Below are 22,890 nucleotides of genomic sequence, written 5' to 3'. Positions count from 1 at the left end.
CAATGATAATTACACTCTGATACTATGTTAAGAATCAAGAGCAGATAGAAAATATGAATTTCATTCATTGAATAATTGGATTTAAGTATTGAATGAAAAGAGTAAATGATAGTTTATAATAAAAGCAAACTATTTATAGATGTAAAAATAAAGACTAACTAACTAAAACTAACTCTAACTAAAAATCTATTTAACAAATTATAATAATGAAAGGGGGAGAGGAGAACATATAAGCATCACTCCCATATTTAACTGAACAAAGATACTCCACTAGAGGGACTTAATCTATACAATTCATTTACAAAAACTACTCATTTCATGCATTATAAATACAATAAGTTAGCTTTATGGGTCAAACTTTCACTAAATGTGTGAACAATAGCAAACATAAATAAGCATTATCCCACAAAATAGATGATCAAGTTGTGTAGCCACATATCTATATGTAAATCATCTGCTCTCACCATTTACAAAATGTAAGAGCCATATTCATTACACATAATGATATATATATATATATACGTACCCTCTTTCTTTTCCAATACATTATGGATATCACTGATTATGTTCCTATTGCTTGAAAACATTGATGCACTTGGTTGCAGGAATGTGCAAGTATATACAATTACACATGAAAAATGAGGATATGGATTTAGTGACTTTGGAGTTTGGATACTTTAGACCTATTTCAAACACAATTGTCCATAAGATTGATCTAACATAGTTGTTCTATATATTAAGTTTGAGATTGGTTAATTGTATTTTAGATTGATATAAAGTCACCAAACTCCAAGAGTCACTAAATCAAAAGTGGCTTGTTGTTGTTAGGATTTTGATCAGAATGGCCTTGAAAACTTGAATGCATATTGACCATTTGAATGTTCTCTTCATTGAGTACCACCAGAAGTAGTTCCTGTCACTCTATATTTGTACTTAATAGCCCAAAACAAGTAGTGTAGGAAGTTCAACCCACTTAGAACACACATAAGCCAATAGAACCTCTCAAGGTGAAAGTGGTTAATGTTGGAACCAGATAGCCATGGCTTGTGTGAGGAGTTGCCAGTGACACTATTCACTATTGAAACAATCACTGAACTTAGGTAGTACCCTATAGCTAAAGAAGCCCATGAAAGTGATGTGGCCAAAGATCTCATCCTAATAGGTGCTTCTGTGAAGAAAAACTCCAATAACCCAGCCAAGGTGAAAAGATCAGCTGAACCAAGAAACAAGTATTGTAAACCAATCCAAAAAAATGTGATAGGTAGTGATTCTTTTGTATCATCTATTAGGCTTGAGTTAGTGGCCACCCTCTTTCTTTTAATTTCAACTATAGCTGCCACTGCCATTGCAACTATAGAGAGGACTAATCCAATACCAATTCTTTGGAGATGAGTGATTCCATTTTCAGTTTTGGTCACTTTTCTTGCAAAAGGGATAATGATGTGGTCATAAATTGGTGCTATGGTCATGATAAAGAGCACTGGGAAAATTGGCAAGGAAGCTGGTGGAACCTTTAAGGAACCAAGTTTTGTGTTCATTGTTGCAGCTTGTTCAACAGAGAATGTGGATAGTTGAGCTAGGCAGCAGTTAAGCATTATGGTGCATGCAAATATTGGTAATACTTTCAATACTATCTTCACATCTTCTACTTGCTCCACAGTGCATTCTAATGATGAAAAAATTGGTTTGTTCTCAACTGCACTGTTAACAAATTTGAGTGTGTTAGTTGGAGCTTCTGTTTCCTTAGCATTTTCTTCCTCTTTTTCTTTTGTACTTGATTGTGCATTAGAATAAGGGCTTGAAGCCATGTTCACAACAGCATTGCTTGAATTTCTATAGATGCAGCTATTGAGTGAAGCAGCAACCAAAACCTGTCAGTGAAAAGTCTATAACAGTCAAAACCCATACTGTAATGACTGCAATTACAGTAACCACAATTACATAACCAAAATCACGACCACAACCGTAATTTAAAACCGAGGCATGAAAGAAATAACTAAGCACATAGTGTGGGATGAGAAGAGGTGTATTGATGATTATTACCTTAAAAATGGTTGTAAGTGGGCTTCCAGAAGGGATCTTATTCCTATAAGTAGGAGAGCCAGCCAAGAAAAGTGGGATAGAGAGAAATATGGTAATAGTAGAGATAGCAAAACCCCATTCCCAACCTTTGTTGTCTTCAACCCAGACAACAAAAGTAACAGCAATAAGGGCACCACATGACAAACAAAAGACAAAGTAGTTAAAGAAGGTTGATATCTGTTTCCTTCCATCTAAGGTTGTCTCATCAAATTGTTCAGCACCATGTGTTGGTAATGATCCTTTAATTCCTCCAACTCCAAGTGCCACAAGATAGAGTCCACCAAATAGCATCCATGCTTTTCCACCATTCACTTCCTCACATTCTCTCACTTTCTCACATTTTGGTGGCTTTAGTGAATGCACACAGGCTTGTATAGTTAGCATCATCAGTCCCTGCACATCTTCTAAATCCCTTAGATAATAAAGCAGAATAAGATAATGTTGTAAATTTATTGCTTCATTTCAACAATATATAAGCTAACTAGATACCGATGAAGTTACCTTACAAAATGTGTGGAGCATAAGGATTACAAAAAAAACCTGACCCGTGAGTACTCGTAGAGATACCCGCAACGGGTACCCGCAATAATAGCTTATGGAAGGGAGCGGATTTTGTGATACCCGCAAATTTATATATTTAGTTTTTAGTTAAATTTTTATATGTATTTATTATTATTTTAAGATTATACATCATATACTTTATTATTATTTCATAATAAATTATACATATTTCACTATGATAGTAAACTTATCATATAAATATTATATTATTCATGTAATAATTATTTTTACATATTTATTATTACAAATTATATAAATATATAATTAAAATTAAAAACTCGTTAAGCACCCGTAAATACCCGCTACCCGCATGGGTACCCAAAAATTTGCGGGTTTGGGCGCTCTTGCAACTGAGCTATATCCCCCCAAAACAGGCAAAGGGCACTACCTGTGCCTGCCCGCGCCCGTTGCCATCCCTACGACTGTGGCACCATTCATAAATGTGTTAAGAAAAGTCAAGTACTATTAGTATGGAACAAGGATCCTCTCCATTAATAGAGAGATGAGTAATTATTTTTACACATATTTTCAATGACAAGAATATGATTTCATGATAAACAAAGAGATAAAAATGTCATTATATGTTGTTTTTTTGTATGTTATTATGTGGTACTTACTTCTTCTCCATTAATGACCTTAGCACTATTGTGTATTGAATGCTATTCATGAAATGGTAGTGTTAGATTTTAGCTTTTTAAGAAAAGAATATCAAGTACATACTAATACTATAGTCCTATCATATGGTAGGAATAGCGTATTGGGCTTCTTAGAATATGGTGTTATTCACCATCAAAACCACGTCCACACACGTGCCTTCATAAATGTATTAGTCAAAGCCCAAATATATATTCAAACTTAAATACAAATGCTAGTTAAAAGTTCTAGAATAAGTAACATGGAATTTTTTGTCACATTATGTGGTTGGTTGTTGCAGTTGATTACTTCACCCAATATACCACAATATCATGATCTAGGGACCAAATACTAATGAAAGACGTAGCACAAGCTAGCATTGACGCGTGGCAACAAATATTTAAATGCGTGTGATATTTATACTCTATCAATATAAAGATTTGTATATAATCATTAAATTATTCATTATTCGTTTATATTATTTTTTTTGTTAAAGAGTCATGATTGAAAATGAATTATATATAATAGACTGACAATATATAAAACTCTTACACTGTCACTACATTTTTTTCTGTATTTAAATATAGATGTTTATAGAATACGATGGAACTATTTAATCAATATAATTTTATGTTTCTTTTTCTTCAGAAATCTCCATTCAAGGAGTGTAAATAAATAGGTGAAAGTGTCAATAATCTCATTTATAAAATCATACGAAGTAGGTTATCAAAAACTATTAAACAAAGGATTTAGAGGGCAGTGATTAAAAAATTAATTGTGTACTGAGTTGTGCCATCAAGTGACTTATAAGTCAGTCCATTAGTTTATTTGATAATAAAAAATAGGTTGTTTGTGTTTGACAAATGGGCTTATAAATCTATTTTATTTTATTTTACACCTATTAAGCGACTTATAAGTTAATATTATGACAGCATTCTTTTTTGTCACCTAGGTTATAAGTTTTTTCCTAATTTATAAGCTTCAAAGCGATTTAATTATAAGTTTTTTACTACTTTATAAGCTTCAAAGCGATTTAATTGTAAGTTTTTTACTACTTTATAAGCTTCAAATTGATTTATGAGCTTTTAATATTCCTAATTAGGAATAACAACCTAATTGAATCTATAGGTACTCACTTGTACTTAACTTGAATTTAAAAGGGAAAATATGTATTGACTATATTTGAATTCATATTTTTCCAATTTCAAATACTAAGTTTGGATTTGATATATATAATACCTAACTCAAACCCAATTTATATAATGAATATCAAATTATATATATATATTAAATATAAATAAGATATGTATATATAACATAAAAGGACAAAAAAATTCATTTAAATAATAAGGGGCATGTGTTGGACATATTGATAGGGTTCAAGTTACTTAAAACTAGATAAAACTAGAATGATAGTCTTCTTTAATCCCACTTAGTTAGAGTTGAGGTTTATAAATGACATTTTGGATTTGGAGTTCAGTAACCAAAAACTAAGACCCAATCTGCTGAGTTTAACTTCATTATATTATTCTCTTAAAAAGAAAGTTAATGTTTCACTTAGAAATATTTAATGTCTTCATCGGCTACAGGTGTTAAGCATTTTTATTATTAGGATTCCAGATTCCACTTAGCAATTTTGCCAACCATTACCGACATATAGGACGAGGGTATCTCTTGTAACAAAAGTACAAGAACAACATTTTTCGGCAACAAACTGTTTGTGTGATTATTGTCATATTATAGGTAACTTTATAAAAAATTATTAGTCAGATTCTTCAGCTTATTTGATTTTTACTTACTTTTTAATCTTAAAATCATATTTTGAATATAAATTTTACTAGTTTTCTCTTGAATAAGTCAAAAATGTGAATTCAAGAATAAGAGAAAAGGAATAGAAGAAAAAAGGGGAAAGAAGTAGTAATATCTGTTGTGATGATGCCGTAGAGGGAAGGGAGAAAAATGTTGCTTTCCAAAGTCATAAATTAACAGAACAAAGTTTGTGTATGTGGAGATTAAATACGTTGTTGTATCTGCATGAAATAAATAGATGGACCCCTCCTTTATTTTCAACTAACTAAACAACACTAAATTTATACATTATATAAAGAATGATATATCTTCAATACCTAACATTAACTATATCTTATAAAAAATGAATGGAATATTTATGCAATGACAATATAAAGATTTTTACACAATCAATATATCATTTACTATTAATTTATATTAAATCATTAAAAATGAATTACATGCAATAGTATGCATCTTTTTCTTATAAAAGGACCATCAAAATTGTACTAATTATATTTTATAATTTTGCCATGTCTTGGGTTGGAGGGGTAGACACTTGTTGTCTCAAAACAATATACTATTCTATGTGTCGCTGTTTGTGATTGGTCAAAAAAATGATTAATTATTAAAATTTTAATCCAAATATATTTTTTTAATCAACCATAATTAGTGACACATAAAGTAATACACATTATGGGATAACAGATTTGCTCCTAATATTAGGTATATGCAATATTTGTGTGCTTTTATTAAACGCTGACCACTACATATGGAAAAGCTATTCGTGTGGCCACTAGCTATTTAATGATGCTTTATATATGTACATTTACTACGACACTTTTCAACATGGATGTATTTATAGTCTAATGTTGTAAAGTATAAAAATTGGACATCTGATTAGATCCTTTAGATAATCCGCCCCTCACGTATTTATATTAATGATTGTATAGCAAGGTACTACACTTACCTTTCTAAAAAGAAATAGAGTTAACAAATTTATTTATTTATTATTTTCTATATTTTTCCTCAAAAAGGTAAATATAAGACTTTATTGTATAATATTGTATAGCTTAGTGACACCATTGCTTGAGAATAATGATTATTTATTCACGAGGTCATGAGTTCAAATCACATGAGACTCTCCTCTATAAGAAATAAAATATTACATGATATATTCAAACTTATAGATAATATATTTAATATTTTTATGTATGATAAATCACATGTTAGAACTAAGGAATTACTAGACTTTTTTTAATGGGGACACGATAGACAAATAATAGTATAAAGAGAACCATGATTGTTTTTGTCCGATTAATCAGTGCTCTAAAAAATAATAATTAAAGAATACGCATATCAAATATTCTCCTACATATCTTTCTTTCTATAAATTCTTCTACAACATAAAAAAGTAATATATCATAAAATAATATTTTATTTATTAGTAACATATATCACTTTTTATAATATAAGAAGATTTATAGACTAATTTTACATAGAATATATATTCTAAAAATATATTAAAAACAGCATGCATGATCAGATTCATAGTATCAACATTGTGTATATCAATGTGAGATTGTGAGGTGACATAAAGCTTTTTATTTATGTTATCATTTTGTAAAGATTGATTCTTGACTTAGTCTAATCTTAATGGGCGGTCGCTCATGCAATTCATGTTTCTTTTAGGACCAAGTGGATGAGTGAACCCATCAAAAAGAAAGAGAATCAAAGCCATGAACGAGATATTTTCTTCATTTTATTATAATAAGGTTTTTCTAATCTGTGTCCAATGACATATTGTATTGATGTATGATATTCAAAAGGTATAAATTATAAATTATCAATACATATTTAAGCACTTAAATTTTGTAAATGTATTAATTTCTAATATGAATTTACTTCTTTTGTTGAGTAATTTATAATAATTTGATTTATTCATATCATTACATTTTTCTATTCTATGATGATGATTTGGTAGAACCGTTTGGTGCAACCCCACTTTGCAAGTTGCAAGTAAAGCTTGCAATCAACTATGATTCTTTGTAGTTAAGAAATTGAACCACGCTTGTTCTTCAAGAAACCCAACATTAAACTAGAATTATAATAAAAAATAATAGAATATTCACTTTTCATAATGGAAAATAAGTGCAGCAAGGTTTCTCAAAAGTTTGTTTATATATAAAAGTGTGTTTATTTTTAATTTGATAAAGTGTGTGACGATTTTAATTCTGAATGATCTAAAACTACACATACGTCCTATTTATGTATTTAATGATTTTCTATTGTAAGCTTTTAATCATTTGTACTCACAAGTACACAGAACTTTTACACTTGTATAAGGTAATTAAAAAAACTCCAACATTTCTTGTTTTTTGTTCTTCACTTTCTTTATGGAATTGGCAAAGTTTAATATAAACACTTGAAGTAAAAATTGGACATTTTTATTGTTTTTAGGGCACGTACAATATGCAATTTACTTTAGGAAAATTTGTAAAACTAAGCTACCTAACATTTTTTGCTTTTAAGTTTATTTTATTTTCTAAAGTGTTCTTTAGTAATTAAAAAGAAATTTGACATGAGTAATTAATTCATTTATAAAATAAATATAATATATGTGCATTAAAGATCTTCATTTAGTCGGTATATCATTTATATGTATAATTTATTTAAGAGTCTATAATAATTAATATATGAATATGAATGATATGTTAGATGTTATAAAAAACCTGATTATTAATACATAAATTATTTACTCTTATAAAATTCATACATGGAAGTAAATTTTTACTTTTAATTTTTAATATGAACTTGCTTATTTTTTAATAATTAAAAGATGCCATATTAGAAAAACTATACCAAGAATTATTTTTTAAAGTGTTCTTTAGTAATTAATATATGAATATGAATGATATGTTAGATGTTATAAAAAAGCTGATTATTAATACATAAATTATTTACTCTTATAACATTCATACATGGAAGTAAATTTTTACTTTTAATATTTAATATGAACTTGCTTATTTTTTAATAATTAAAAGATGCCATATTAGAAAAATTATATATCTTAATATTGCAAGGAGGAAAATTAAAGTAAATTGTGAAGTGAGAAAAGTGGTGATGGGGAGAGAAAGAGAACATACCAAGAATTCAATAAGTGCACTTATGAGGTAGATGAGGTAAGTGGTGAAAAAGGCATCAGATAAGAAACCTCCTAGAAGGGCAAGGAGGAAAGAAGTTCCCATGAAATTTGTGACATTATTGGCTGATTTTGAAGGTGAAAAGTGCATGTAATCCCTCATATATATCACCAAATTGCTTGCATTCGCTAAATATGCCAGATTCTCCAATATTTCCACCACTATTTATATATATATATATGCACAATTGAAAAATAAATAAATAAATGTTTCTATCACTTGATGAGTTCCAAATTCCAATTGAAGAAGGCCATGTATATATAGTAAGTTATATGGTTGACATCAATTTGATCAAAAATATAAGAAAATAAAATAATTGATTGCATCACTTAAGAATCAAATTAACACCCTAGTCGTTATTATATGTATGAAATTTTGAGTAGAAAAGAAAAAATAATGGAGAGTATATAAGTACCTAGAACAAAGGAAGCTGCAAGCATGCCACCATGGCGTCCTCTAAGAGCAGGCATGTTCTTCCAATTCACATACCCTTCCCACCTCCTTCCCTCATTTTCTTCTAATTCCTACATCAAATATATATTAGAGTAAAATTAAATTATAAGTATATGCATATAAATGAAGGTATATATATATATATACATATATATATATATATATATATCATAATATGTATATTGTGAGAATAAAAGTGAAGGAGGAGAAGAAGAAGGGTGTATATGAAAAGAGGGAACCCAACTCACCATTCTTCTTCTCTCTCTTTCTCTCTACCCTTCTTTTGGGGTTGGATGTTAAATTAGGGGAAAAGAAGGGTATGTGATATTATAATGAGGGTGGGGGTGCAAGTTGAGAAGAATGATATAATAGTTTGACTTTAATCTTCTTTTATAACGTTTACACGTTTGCCTTTACCCTCTCTCTCTTTCTACCATCTAACTATCATTCAAAGTATCTAGGTCAGAGTTGAACAACACCGCTTATTTTAGATGTATAACAACGTTTTTATGCATTTTCTATTTGATTCGCAATAGTATATTGTCATCATTAACATCACAACAAATTTTGTACTTAGTGGAGGTTTTTTTGCGATTAGCAGAGGTTTTTAACCTCCACAATATAACTACCGGAGGTTTCAAAAACCTCCACAGTTATGACCGCTAGAAGCGTTTTGCAGTGATTTTTAAAAACCTCTAGTATCTATACATTTGTAGCAGTTTATTTGTAGAAGTCTTTAACCTTCACAGTTTGTGCAGGTTTTTAACCTCCACCATCTGTGGAGGTCTTTGTAATGTTTACCATGAAAGCTTTAAACCTCCACTATTTGAGAATGTTAATTGTGGAGATTTTCAACCTCCACAACTCGAAATAACATATAGAGACCTATTGAAAGAGGTAACTATTATATGTTTCCAAAGGATTTCAACCTCAATTTAATTTCATAATTTTCACAAGTTTAATCTCATTAATTTATAATTATTATTTAAATATACAATACTAAATACAAATGTTTTTAACAATAATAAAATTTCATTGCAAATAACCAAGGTAGTGAGTGTAACATAGTTGAAAGAGTTATAATTCATCATTATAAATCCAAATACACCATATAATCTCGAAAAACTAAAAATAATCTCATATGACACTTTAAAAACAAAATACATAACATAAATCCTAAATATTGCTAGCTCCACATGACCCTCATTCACCCAAAGATGTATCAGACATACTTGCATCATCAAGATATCATAATAATATATACAAGATAAGGCTTTAAAGAGATTTACAAGTAGACAATATATAAAATTACTAGCAGCAAAAAACAAAGTGACATACAATTTCCATAGGACATCCAACTAAGTAATTGACAAGAAAACCACCTTTGGATTTAAAAAAAAGAAGAAGAACCAAAGTCTTTTTTCCATCCGGTGGAGTTAACTATATGGACCAAATGACATCATATGACATTATGTTCTATCAATATTGTAAAAACGTTTCAACACTAAGTCCTTTTTAATGGATTCCAACATGTTTTTTCTCAGTCTTCCTATACCTCTAACTGTTGGGCTATTCACCATCTGATATACTCTTATTAAGGCTTCTAAAGCTTTGTTTGAGAGTTGGTTTTTGGAGGTAATAAAGTGAAGGGAAAGGAGCCACTATAGGATAAGACCACTAACATTCAACAAAATTATCTTAGTACCTAGTTTGCTAATGTTTTCCTTTTCATTCATAACATATAGTAAGCAGAACTCCATCAGAGCATGACTACTTGAACTCTATCTAGATTATGTGTATGATGCAAATGAAGACACTACAGGATGAAGTGAGGTATATAATCATATCATAAAGTTAGCTTCTGCCACATATATGATATATGAACATAATGTCTCATGAAACACACACATATACACATTATACTTTTGTAGCTTATCTAACAAACAAGCCCACACACAGGTGCTAAATAGTATATTAAATATTGGACTCATTAGAATAATTGTGCTCTCCTACTACCCAGGATAGTCTGATATATCAAGAAAGTCAAGAGTTCTATATTTTGGCTAACTAAGCGACAGGGAATTGAAGAAGCGACAGGGAATTGTACTAAAACGGGTAAATTACCATCCTCCCATTACTATGTGCCTTCATGGCCAGTAAAAGAATTTTTGTCAAATGAGAAGAAGATATTAATTTCCATACATAAAGTACCAAAATCAGGTAACAAACTCCATTGAGAAAGTTGTTAGATATATCTTACATTCAATAAGAATAGCTATCACAATTCGTAGCAAATACTACCATCTGATGACAAACATGATACTACATAAAAAACATTAAGGTGAGGAAGTGTTTGTTTACATTGTAATTGAGTGACGTACGTTAGCATGGTGGCTCAATAATCTACACTGTAATTGAGTGAGGTACGTAAGCTATTATCCTAAAAAGCATTTATGCCAAAATCATATTTGTTTGGAGATTAACTATTTTGATAATCCAAAACAAACAGACCCTTAACCTTTTAGACCACAAAGTGCAACAACCACCTCTTCAAAATTTACTAAATGACCATTCACTTTAACTCTAAAACTTAGCATAAGATTATTTAAGTTACATCAATATTGAAATATAAGCATTTTCACCTTTACCAATGCTTATGTATATATAGTTTAGCACATAGTAGTAGCATTAATGCACCATACAGTAGAAGCGCAAAAACAGATCAGATGAACTTCCATTTAAAAATTTAATGTGTCTGGCTTATACAACTAATAACTTAATTACTTGAAGATAAAACATTTTGTATACATACCATAACCCATCACACAAAAAGCGCTGTTATATAATGCACAAATATAACAGTGCATTGTTCACAAAGCGCTGTTATATAGGTCTTACATAAACAACGCATTTTATAGGTATTATTAATAGCGCTTATCGTTGTACTGTTGTAGTTCATACATATAACACCGCATTAACAGAAAAGCCTTGTTGTAATATTCATAAACATTCTCAAACAACACCTTAATACAACAACGCATCACACACATAGCGTTGTTGTATTAAGAGCGTACAACAATGCTATCTATAAAAAGCACTATTGTATTTGTCTTTCACAACAACGCATGTCAGGGCTTCCCATAGAATTCGTTGTTGATTTGTATAAACTAATACCTGCATATACATTTATTAGCAGAACATACATTTTCAATGACACAAATATTTATACATTCTGAACAACACATACACATTAATACAAGCCAAAAGTTTGTTTTATTAACATCAATACAATACAAACTACAAACAATGAATATCATGACAATTATGTTTTGGCAGAGTACATAATATAAATTAAAATTACACAAATTATAAAGAAACAAAATTATCCAAATTACAAACAATCAAAATTAAGCTATAATTATACAAAGACAACTTGCATCTACTTTTTGTTTTTCTTTGATTGTTTTTGGCTTGTAAAAGTCATCATTGTTTGGAGGAACATATTGATTTACCCAAAGCCCTTCATTGTGATAATCTCTTATATATAAATCATCATCCGTAGTTGATCCACTCTCACGCGACTGATATGTCCCAAAAAAATGATCATCTTCATCAATATCTTCATATTCTTGGTCATTAATATTATTGAGGATCATTTTGTTAGTTAAAAGAACAATGAACCATTTCATATCAGCTGGATCACTAACATACTTGTTGAACTTGTGATGCTAGAATAAATGACTCATCCTTATATCCTAGACTGTTATGATCCACCTGCATGAACCCTAACTCATCAACTCGGAAGCTATTTTTGTTATCAACCCACATACAAGAAAAAATCGGCATCCGAAACATTGTGTAATCCAATTCTCATATTTGTTCAATCACTCCAAAGTATAACATGTTCGCATATATTGGATTTCTATCTTTTGCACTTGACATGTGTAAAGTTCTATGAACAAGAGTCATACCACTATTTTGTATTTTACTTCGATCATCTTGTTTTTTCGTATAAAATGTGAACCCATTAATTAAGTAACCAATGTAAGATAAGACATGAATACTTGGACCATTGGCTAAACATTTCAATATTTTAGAAATCGAATGTGCATTTATATTCAACTCCTCATCAATGTGATTTTTTAGCCACTTTATGAAACACCGATTATGCTCTTTGGAAATCCAATTTTCATTCTTACTTGGGTAAGACTTACTTAGCATCTCCTTGTGTATTTCAACATATGGCTCAACCTCGTCGGCATTATGTAAAACATATAAGTGCACTTGCTCCAATATAGTCAATATTTCATTCCAAGTAATACCTTCACCAAATGTTTTTTTTTGCTTATCGAGGCTTTGAAATGCCCATGAAATCATCATCGGTAAGGTATCCAGTACAAAAATCAAGAGCTCCTTCAACAACATAGAGTGAGACTCCTCTCAAGTAATGGAGAGACAAGTGACTTTTTCTTTTGTATTTTAAGGGTAAAAGTGTAATATTATTTTAAATAAAAGGGATATAAATGTAAATGTGAGTTGCTTTTTCATTACTTTTACATATCACTTCTCTCTCCATTAATGGAGAGGAGTTTGACTCCTTTCGACAATACAACCCTCTGGTCTTGATCTGTTCTTCACATACCCTTTTAATATCTTCATATAAAGCTCAAAGAGGTACATCCATCTCATATAGGAAGGGCCACATAGTTGTGTCTCTCGAACAAGATGAATGCTTAGATGAACCATTATGTCAAAAAAGAAGGTGACAAATACATTTCAAGCTCACACAAAGTCAAAATAATTTTTCTTTATAATGCAGGTAATTTCTCAGGGTCAATCACTTTGTTACAAATTGCCTTGAAAAAGAAGCATAACCTAGTTATGGTTCCTCGAACTTTTTTAGGTAGAATTGTCCGTATTCCAATAGGCAAGAAATGCTCCATAAGTACATGACAATCATAAAACTTAAGACCTTTTAACTTGAGGTCTTTCATTGATATGAGATTATGAATGTTGGAAGAGTACCCCTTTGAAACTTTAACACCATGAAGAAATTTACAAAATTCCATTTTCTCCTTCCTCGACAAAGTATAAGCTATTGGAGGTAGAAATGGGTTTTCCCTTCTTTATCGGTCCCAATTCCTTTCTTATTCCCATACTAACCAAGTCCAAACTTGCATTCAAGCCATCTTTGTTCTTACCAGGTACATTGAGTAAGGTACCAAGGAGACTTTCAAACACAATTTTTTCAATATGCATAACATCGATAGTGATGACCTGAATGCAAAAACCTACGATAGCCAAGGAAGAAATTCTTCTTATAGTTTTCTAACCTCATTGAATGCGTATTGTCTTCACATACAAGACATGCAAAATGAATGTCCCTTTGTACTATATCCAGAAATATTATCATAGGCAGGGAAATCACTGATTGTGCCGAACAACAAAGCCCTCAAGTTGAAGCTTTCTTCCCTGTATGCATCATATACATTTATGCCTGTCTCCCACATTTCCTTCAAGTCTTCAATTAATGGAGCCAAATATATGTGTATGTCATTTCCTGGTTGTTTAGATTCAGAAATTAACATAGATAACATCACATATTTGCGCTTCATGCATAAAGAATGAGGTAGGTTGTATATCACCAACATCACTAGTCATGTACCGTGGGAGCAACTTTGAACACTATGTGGGTTAATTCCATCTGTTGACAATGCAAGGCGTAAATTTATTGATTGTTGACCAAAAGTAGGATAATTGTGGTATTAGTGGTCTAGACACACCTAGAAGGGGAGGAGGGTTGAATAGGTATCACAGTTATCAATTACCGCTTTTCGTACCAAAACCCAATTCTGGAAAACAGCTCAGGTAATCGATTAACCAGTGGGCTTAATCGATTAACTCATAACAGAAACAGAATTACCAGATCAACTTCTTGCACAGTTTTTTACCAACAAATAAGCAGAGATACAACAAATATTTTTATGCACAATTAACAAGGATATAAAAAAGTATCAGTATGCAAAATATCAGCTTCAAACACGAATTAAAACAGGGAGAATTATAAAAGAGATTGAGAGAGAATAGCTTGCACAAATGGATTTTTATCCCATTTCATTTGCGGGTCCACTTTGTATTATCACATACACCAATTCAATTACAAGACTCTAGACGCTTCTTTCTTAAATTTCAAGAACCTCTAACCTTGGTTTGACTATCCCTATCGCCTGAGAAAACCTTTCTCGCGATCCAGTCCCAACCAAGATCCTCACTCTAAATTCAAGACCTTCTAGCCTTGGTGAAGATTCACTCTATCTCAATGGTGGTAAGACACCAAGAGACTAAACCCAAAGTACAAAAACAGTATACAAAAAACAGAGTTTTACCAAGCACTAAAATGCTCAAATTACAACAATGAAAAACTTAAAGATTAACCCACTCTCAAGTAACACAAACCATCATGCATATATGTGAGTTAATACAAAACATATTACGCATAATATTTCTCTAAAAATCTGTAATAAGAATGCATGAACATGCAAAAAAGAATGGATGAGATTAAGCATATGAAAATAACATGCAATACACCATCAACACTATCAACTAAGCATGTTAATCTCTCTTCCTCACACATGCATATCTCTTCTACCTACTATACAATAATTCACGAAAATATGCTCTCTAATTGTTCCTAAACAATAATATGCAATTCTACACGTTTCTGCAATTTTCTAGAACTTATACAAAACAAATTTGAACCTTCAAACTGTTGCTTTCAGTTACGTAGTTAAAACAGAAAACAATTATAACAGAAAACAGACACGTTAATCGATTAAGTCAACACGTTAATCGATTAACCAGCATATATCAAAACGTGATTAAATGGTAAACTACTTATATGTTATGCTTGAGTCCTATGCATGTTTTAACAATTATATTATGCCTAATATGTACATATAACATGTATGATTAATGCATGAACATATAATAAACTAGATGATATGCCTCATGAATATGATATGACAATATTAATGGCTTGTCAGACTTGCATCTAGGTTTACCTGACCTATACTCACTAACTCTGACACACATCCCAGACCACTTAGAGATATAACTCTATATTGATATAACCTAGTCTAGATATGACCAAAAAGTTCTAGGTATGTTGATTGTTGAGACATCTTCAAGCTTTATCTAACTCCTTGTCTTCATCAAAACATAAGCAAAACATTGCTAGTGCAATCCTTGACACTTTGCACTTTCATTTTTCTCCATTGAGGAGAATCTGCAGGATGCCGAAGCTTGCCATCTTTAATCCTTTCTTCGTCATGCCCTGTCAACTTCTTTGCATCTTTGGCATTGCTAAACATACGCTTGAATCTTGCTTTTATGGGAAAATACCATATAACCTTTTTGGGAATTGAGTTTTACTTCTTATATCATGATGCATTACATTTAAGACAAAACATTAATGAAGCATACTCATTAAAAAATAAGATGCAATCATTTTCACAAGCATGTATCCTAGTGTAGCCCATGCCTATGGAGCGTAACATTTGTTTTGCATCATATGTTCGAGAAGGGAACACATTATCTTCCGGCAACATATCCTTCAGAAGTGCAAGCAAGTTGGTGAAACTCTTATCAGTCTATCAATTAACAGATTTCAACTTATACAACCTTGACACCGCTGTTAATCTTGTTAATTTAGTACAACCATCATATAATGGTTTCTCAGCATCACTTATCAACCGCTGAAACATCTTAAGATAATCCTGAAGATCTTCTTCGACAATGTTTGCCATTTCCTTGAAATGACCGTCGTCATATGCATTTGTGTAGTTGTCTTTCATATACATCTGATCATCACAATCCATAACGTCTATCTTCTCACCATATTTTGACCAACATGTGTAACTTTGATCAATTCTATGACAAACTAAATGAACTTTTAACTCATTTGGAGTAATTCGGTTTGAGTAACAACATCTTAAGCAAGGACATACAATTAGGGTTTTCAGCATTCTCAATTGCAAATCTAACAAATGATTTCACTCCTTCTTCATACTTCTTTGTCAATCGATTGACACTCATCCATTTTCGATCCATTTTCTATTAACAAAAAACTACAATGAGCATAATCCCTAAATCTTGGAGTTAAGCTCACCAAGGAGAGCAAATACATTATTATGTAATTAAAAATGAGGGAATCCTAACTTATAATGTAATGGTTAGAACTCGGAAACCCTAACTCGATACAAGTGAAATGAGTGAAATCAATTTAACTCATTTATAAGGAAAATATTTATAACTTAATACAAGCTAAACATAATGTAATTAAAAAGGCAAATAACTATAAGGGAAACTCATTTTCAATTCAGTGTTGAATGCGTGAATGATGATTTTGAGGTTAAACGAGTGAAGGATTTTCGAAATCGGTGTAGAAGGATTTTCGTTTTGAATGAGTGAATGATTTTCGGTGTTGAATGAGTGAATGATGATGAGGTTGAATGATTGTCGAGGTCGATTTTGAGAGGAAATGATTTTCGCTGCTGAGTAAATGAGTGTTGGGATAGCTAAATGTTTCAGAATATGGTGGGAACAATTTAATTTTTTAGGGTTTGATAGCATCTTCAACAGCGCATAACTAAGCCAGTGCTATCATTAATACCTAATCAACAGCGTACAATGATGATGGTGCTGTCAATGATACCTAATCAACATCACATCCTAAAACTACATTGTGGAAGAACTCCTCATTCAAATATAAAGAAGGTAAGTGTTCCACAGCACAACCTTAAGGTAGCAAATAAAAGAAAATAAATGAGAGATAAGTATTCAACAACGTTTTTTATGAATGTGCTGTTGAATTCAACATAATCAACAACACATTATTAAAAAAATTATGTTGTATATGTATAACAACAACACATTTGTAAAAAAGCAATGTTGAAGACCATTATTCCTAATTCTACCCAGTTAAGCACACAACAAAAATAGAACAAAACAACAAAATGAATGCATACAGAAACAGAACAGAACAACAAAATGAATGCATACAGAATCACAACTATATGAACACAACTGAATTTATATATTGAACATTAATTACACTGTAATGTTTACATAAACATGTATTATATACACCAAATCATATACATTACGTTGAACATGAACTGAATTCCCTAAGCTACAATCTGTGCAAAACTAATATACTATATACCTATGATTTGGCAACAACACTAAGTAAAAAATTTGACCATTGTTGTCTAATCTGGTTGACTTGGTCATTTGTATATGATTTGCCAACAAACTTGAATTCATTAGTAGGTCATTGCTGAATGATCCCCTTCATGAATTTCAACACGTAATAGCCCCAATCTATCTCGTTTGTTTGGCAAGGGGTCTACAATTAAAATGAAGTAAACATATAAGTATAGCCTTAGTTGAAATATGAATACATTATACATATAATTGTTTGAGATGATTTGTGCCAATACCTTTATATGAGTCCACTTGATTTTGTGATGTGGTGACTTGTTTCTAGGACGATTACAACTTTTGTAAACTCTCACCACACTAAAGAATAGAAAATGTACTTAATTACTAAACAACTAGGAAAGTGAAAGTGTAACTAAAAGTTTAAATGAGTAGTCCACTTACCTAGAAAACAATTTTTCATAGTGGTGTACTTGTTCGGATCCCCATGTGCCAATGAGTCAAAGTAGTATATTTCTTCATTGACCCGATTGATGGCAACCAAAAGCCAATGATTCCTAACAAAAACATACGTACATGGTTAGGAAATGTTAAGCACAATAAACATACTAAAAAAAGAAATATAAAAGACAATTAAAAGAAATGCAACTTCTTTATGATGAAGGAGAGTATCTATAATTCGTTATGTATGTTCCCCAATCTTATTTTTATCACTCGAAACAAGAGCAGTAAGGTATGGGTATATGAACATCACATTTTCTTATTTACCAAAACAAAATTTTCATACAAGTACCTAATATATGTAACACAAATGTTAGTTAATTAGAACACACCACCATACAAAAGTGAGAAGTTAAGAAAATATAATTTACCTCATATATATATATATATATATATATATATACATGCAACAGTTGCACATTTCTATTCTTGTTTATATACATCATGGACTTCATTCATGCCAATGTATTCATCAATCTTATCCTCGAAGACTTTCTTGGGAATTGATATAGTTATTATATCATCTCCCAACTTCTGTACATGCTCAAATAGCTGAGTATAGTTTTGGAGCTCACATCTCCAGTAGATGGTTTTGAGCTCACATCTCCGATAGATGGCATCGAGCTCACATCCCCCGAAGGTGACAGTATTTTGGGTGCTACTAGGGGTGGAATGTAAAATTTCCTGAAATATTCCATAAAAAACATATCAATTATAGATGAATATATATAATATTTGTGAGCATAAGGTGAAAAATCATACCTTAGAAGGAATTACTTGTACAAGGTCTGCTGGCAAAGCCACAAAAGTGCCTATAGTCCTTCCAACTGTGAAGATATCCTCATCGAGAGGAATTGGCAGCAACACATCACCATTGATGGCAACATCAATCGAGACCTTCACATTATGGCGTGGGATACATGCATTATGCACCTTAGCATCAGCCGACTTGTGCACTTTTTCAACACCCACTACTTGGCTAGTTGGGGTATCCAGGAAAAGTTTGTAAGAATTGATTGACTGTACGTAAGTTAAAACATATAATTAGTTAACGACTAAATTAAAATAAGATAACTAAATTAAAATAAGTTAACTGAATTACCTCAGGAATGAGAATCAGAATGGGAATGTTGTAAGGTGTAGGTGTGCAACTCTCATTGATGGTTGAAGGAACAGTGCCAACAACACTATCTAGTCATTGCCACTCAACTTCCTTCACCTTCATTGATTGCTCAAATTCGTTGAAACGTTGCATGAGGCCATCCAACTGATTTTGAACTTGACTCATTTTGGCTTTGGTTACACGCTTTGGATGGGGTACAAATGTTCGTTGGCTAACTTCAAATCCTGCACCTCGGATACGGCCAAGGTAGATAGGTAGTCCTAGTTCCTTGTCAAGTATTATGCGACTATCCGGTTGTGCCTCCTTTTCTTTTAGGGCAACCTGTCAAATCAAGAAAAAACATAATGTTAATTAATCACATTTTGATAAATAAAGTAGGCAAATTAAGTATAATTAAAAAATAAGCACTTACAACACGTCTTGTCGCTTCTTGAACTTGCTCGTTGTCGATGACACCATCCTTGTTCTTACGGGCATCCACCCATAGAACATCGAGTTCTACTCCATGTGGAGTCATAGGTCGCTTTTGTTCTCCAACTAACAAAACATAACCAATAATAATGTAATTAGATATATATGCATACAAAACATAACCAATAATGTACTTACAAATTAACAATACTTACAATTTTTTCCTCGATTCCTCTATACCCCGCTCAACAAGCTCGGTATGGATATAAAGACTTGGATGCCCTATTGCAGTTTTCATTACTTATTTTCTGAAAAAACAAACAACATTAATATCAACAATCATATATATATGTATATACAAAAGCGTATATACAAAAGTCAATATAAATAATATGATTTTACCAAGAAAGACTCGTCTTGTATGCATAGGGTGACAAAAGTCTTCCAATCCTCTTCATCAACGATATTTGCATATTTAGTTGGAGGTTTTAGGTTGACATTGCCATCAGCATCTCTGAGTAATTTTTCGGCATCAGCTCGGAATTGTCGTAGAGCCTTGAGAGACGCTTTAAGGATATAATCCTTATGCTCCTCACCTGTAACACCGCAAATTTTACGATATTGAATTATAAGATTTTATTAATATTGTTATTAATTATATTTTCGAAAATGAATTTCTGGGAATTTTCGGTAAAGAATTAGTCGGTTTTGGACCGCTGTCGGGGCCGACTCTCACCCGGTACTGCTCAAAAAGTGGTTTTTGAGTTCCGTAACTCGGAATCGAATTCCGATTGCACCGTTGGTTTCGTAATTTCATTTTGAGTCAATCTAGACCTTCAGTACACCAATACCTATTTTCTAAATATTTTTCACTCAAAATGCCGAAATCCGAAATTCTAATTAGATATTAAAATCGGGTGATTTATAATACCGATCCAGTATTGGCTGATAATACTCGGGCATGTTTATCGCACGTGTCCACGATGTGATCATTTCACATTGGGATGTGAGATTTGACTTCCATAAAGCAAATCTCACATCACTTTCTCAAATATCCCATGAGCTCATCATTAGCCACCCTAGGAGATTTTTTTCATCATTGCCTAGAGGAAATCTGATTTCCCTCTCTCCTTAAACCCTCACACTTCACACTTCACTCTCATACTCTCTCATTTGCAAAATTTTCAAGAGAAGGTAAAAATCCTCTCTTCATCTTTTCTCTCATTTCTCATTGCTTCTTCCATCTTCAATCCTTGATCTCTCAACATTCAACCAATGGATGTTGATGAGATTTAAGTATGTTGTTAGCCTTAAACCATGGCTTGGAACAAGTTGGAAGAATAGAAACTTTTGTTAAAAAGTATGTTAAGGTTTATGAGTACATGGATTCCTCATAAAACTCTTAAATGATACTTTGAATAACTTACTTTAAAGTGGTGAGATTATCAAAGAACGTCTTAAATCAGAATATGTAGTTTTACTAAAAACCGTACCTTTAGAAAATGAAGGAAATCATGAACAAACTTTCGATGAAAAAGGATGGTCAAGAACATGTGATATTGGACCGGATGGATGAAAATGATGTATGACCATGATGAGGAAAAAGAGAAATGATTTTTAAGTATTTTAGTAACGATTTTAGAAGTATCAGAAACTAACGGATTTTTATTTTGGTAGTTACGAAGATTTCAATGTTCGAACCTTGAAACCAAACCACCCTTAGTTGACGAGTTAAAGCACGCTTCATTAAGGTGAGACAGAACACATCGTGACATAGTGGTGTCCGAATATGAGACCCGGATCTCCTAAACCATCTCAAAGGTTTTGGAGTTAACTTGGGTTTTAAGAAACCCAAGATTTTTATGTTTGAATGCTTTTGAATATATATGATTGATGATGATATGTGTTGAATATTGTATATAATTTTTTTTGGGAACTTTTCTGAGTGCAGGTGTTCGAAAAACCATGTTTAAATGGGTTTCGGTTATCGAAAAGGGAAAAATTGGTATTCTATCCAAGTTCCTGTCGCTTGTGCGAGAAACTCTCGCCTCAGCGAGCACAATCTCGCTTGAGCGAAGACTGGGCGAGGGATTGGGCGAGGGGAAGTTTTGGTTCTGGAACTCCCTCGCCTGGGCGACAAAAACTCGCTTGGGCTAGCACGCCTCGCCTGGGCGAGCAAGGGCCTCGCTTGGGCGAGAACGCCCAGGATTTTAATGAGTTTTTGTACCTTTCTCGCCTTGAGCGAGAGATGTCTCGCTTGAGCGAGAAGAGGCCTCGCTTGGGCGAGAAGAGGCCTCGCTTGGGCGAGTAAGGGTTTCACTTGGGCGATAAAGCCCAGGATTTTAATGAGTTTCTGTAGGGCGAGAGAGGTCTCGCTTGAGCAAGAAGAAGTCTCATTTAGGCGATAGTACCTTCGCCTGGGCGAGAGAAGCTTCAGTTTATTTGAGATTTAAAGATGAATTGTCACTTGAGCGACTAGTCCCTGCTTTGGCGAGGGACGATATGGAAAGATTGAAATGAAATGATGTTGTGAACAATGTGATAAACCCGGGTAGGGTGTGTTGTGATATAAAGGGAATGAGATCATGGCTTAGATGTGAGGCATGACTCCATAGAGGTATGAAAGCATTGTTTGTGTTTATGCCTTGTTGGGCAAGTATCCGACTTGAGTTCGTGAACTAGGGGGGTACCCTAGTAAGGATACACGATATCACTTAACAACGATCTACCGACCGTAAGAGGCTTGGTCATGTGACCATCCAGGAGTATTCGGTGATAGGTTGTTGTAATTGAGATGTTACCTTGAGCACGTACGGTTGATGTACTATCGGGTCCCACGAGAAGCATTCCTTGTCGGGAGATGGCTTAAGGATGGGCCGATCATGTGTTTGATTAATACACTTGCATTTGACTCTG

General features: G+C 32.3%; 1 protein-coding gene across 3 annotated transcripts in view; it reads right to left on the bottom strand.

The window, feature by feature from the left end:
• The window catches only part of LOC109350151 (protein NRT1/ PTR FAMILY 4.6-like), a 24,464-nt gene continuing 1,946 nt past the window's right edge, over positions 373-22,890 (bottom strand). Inside the window, exons 1-5 of one of the 3 annotated variants that reach the window (XM_019591307.1) lie at positions 12,463-12,472; positions 8,683-8,768; positions 8,211-8,428; positions 2,044-2,475; positions 373-1,871 (exon numbers count right to left, since the gene is read on the bottom strand). In XM_019591307.1, coding sequence (XP_019446852.1) covers positions 888-1,871; positions 2,044-2,475; positions 8,211-8,428; positions 8,683-8,737 — 1,689 coding nt within the window. In that variant the 5' untranslated portion in view covers positions 8,738-8,768; positions 12,463-12,472 and the 3' untranslated portion in view covers positions 373-887. Of the gene's footprint in view, positions 1,872-2,043; positions 2,476-8,210; positions 8,429-8,682; positions 8,792-8,968; positions 9,026-12,462; positions 12,473-22,890 lie in introns of those variants that run through there. The other 2 variants (XM_019591305.1, XM_019591306.1) reach the window with 2 other exon arrangements.

This window comes from Lupinus angustifolius, chromosome LG06 (genome assembly GCF_001865875.1).
Source record: "Lupinus angustifolius cultivar Tanjil chromosome LG06, LupAngTanjil_v1.0, whole genome shotgun sequence".
Taxonomy (NCBI): domain Eukaryota; kingdom Viridiplantae; phylum Streptophyta; class Magnoliopsida; order Fabales; family Fabaceae; genus Lupinus; species Lupinus angustifolius.
The sequence above is the reverse complement of the archived record's forward strand: the minus strand, read 5'-3'. Positions and strand labels throughout refer to the sequence as shown.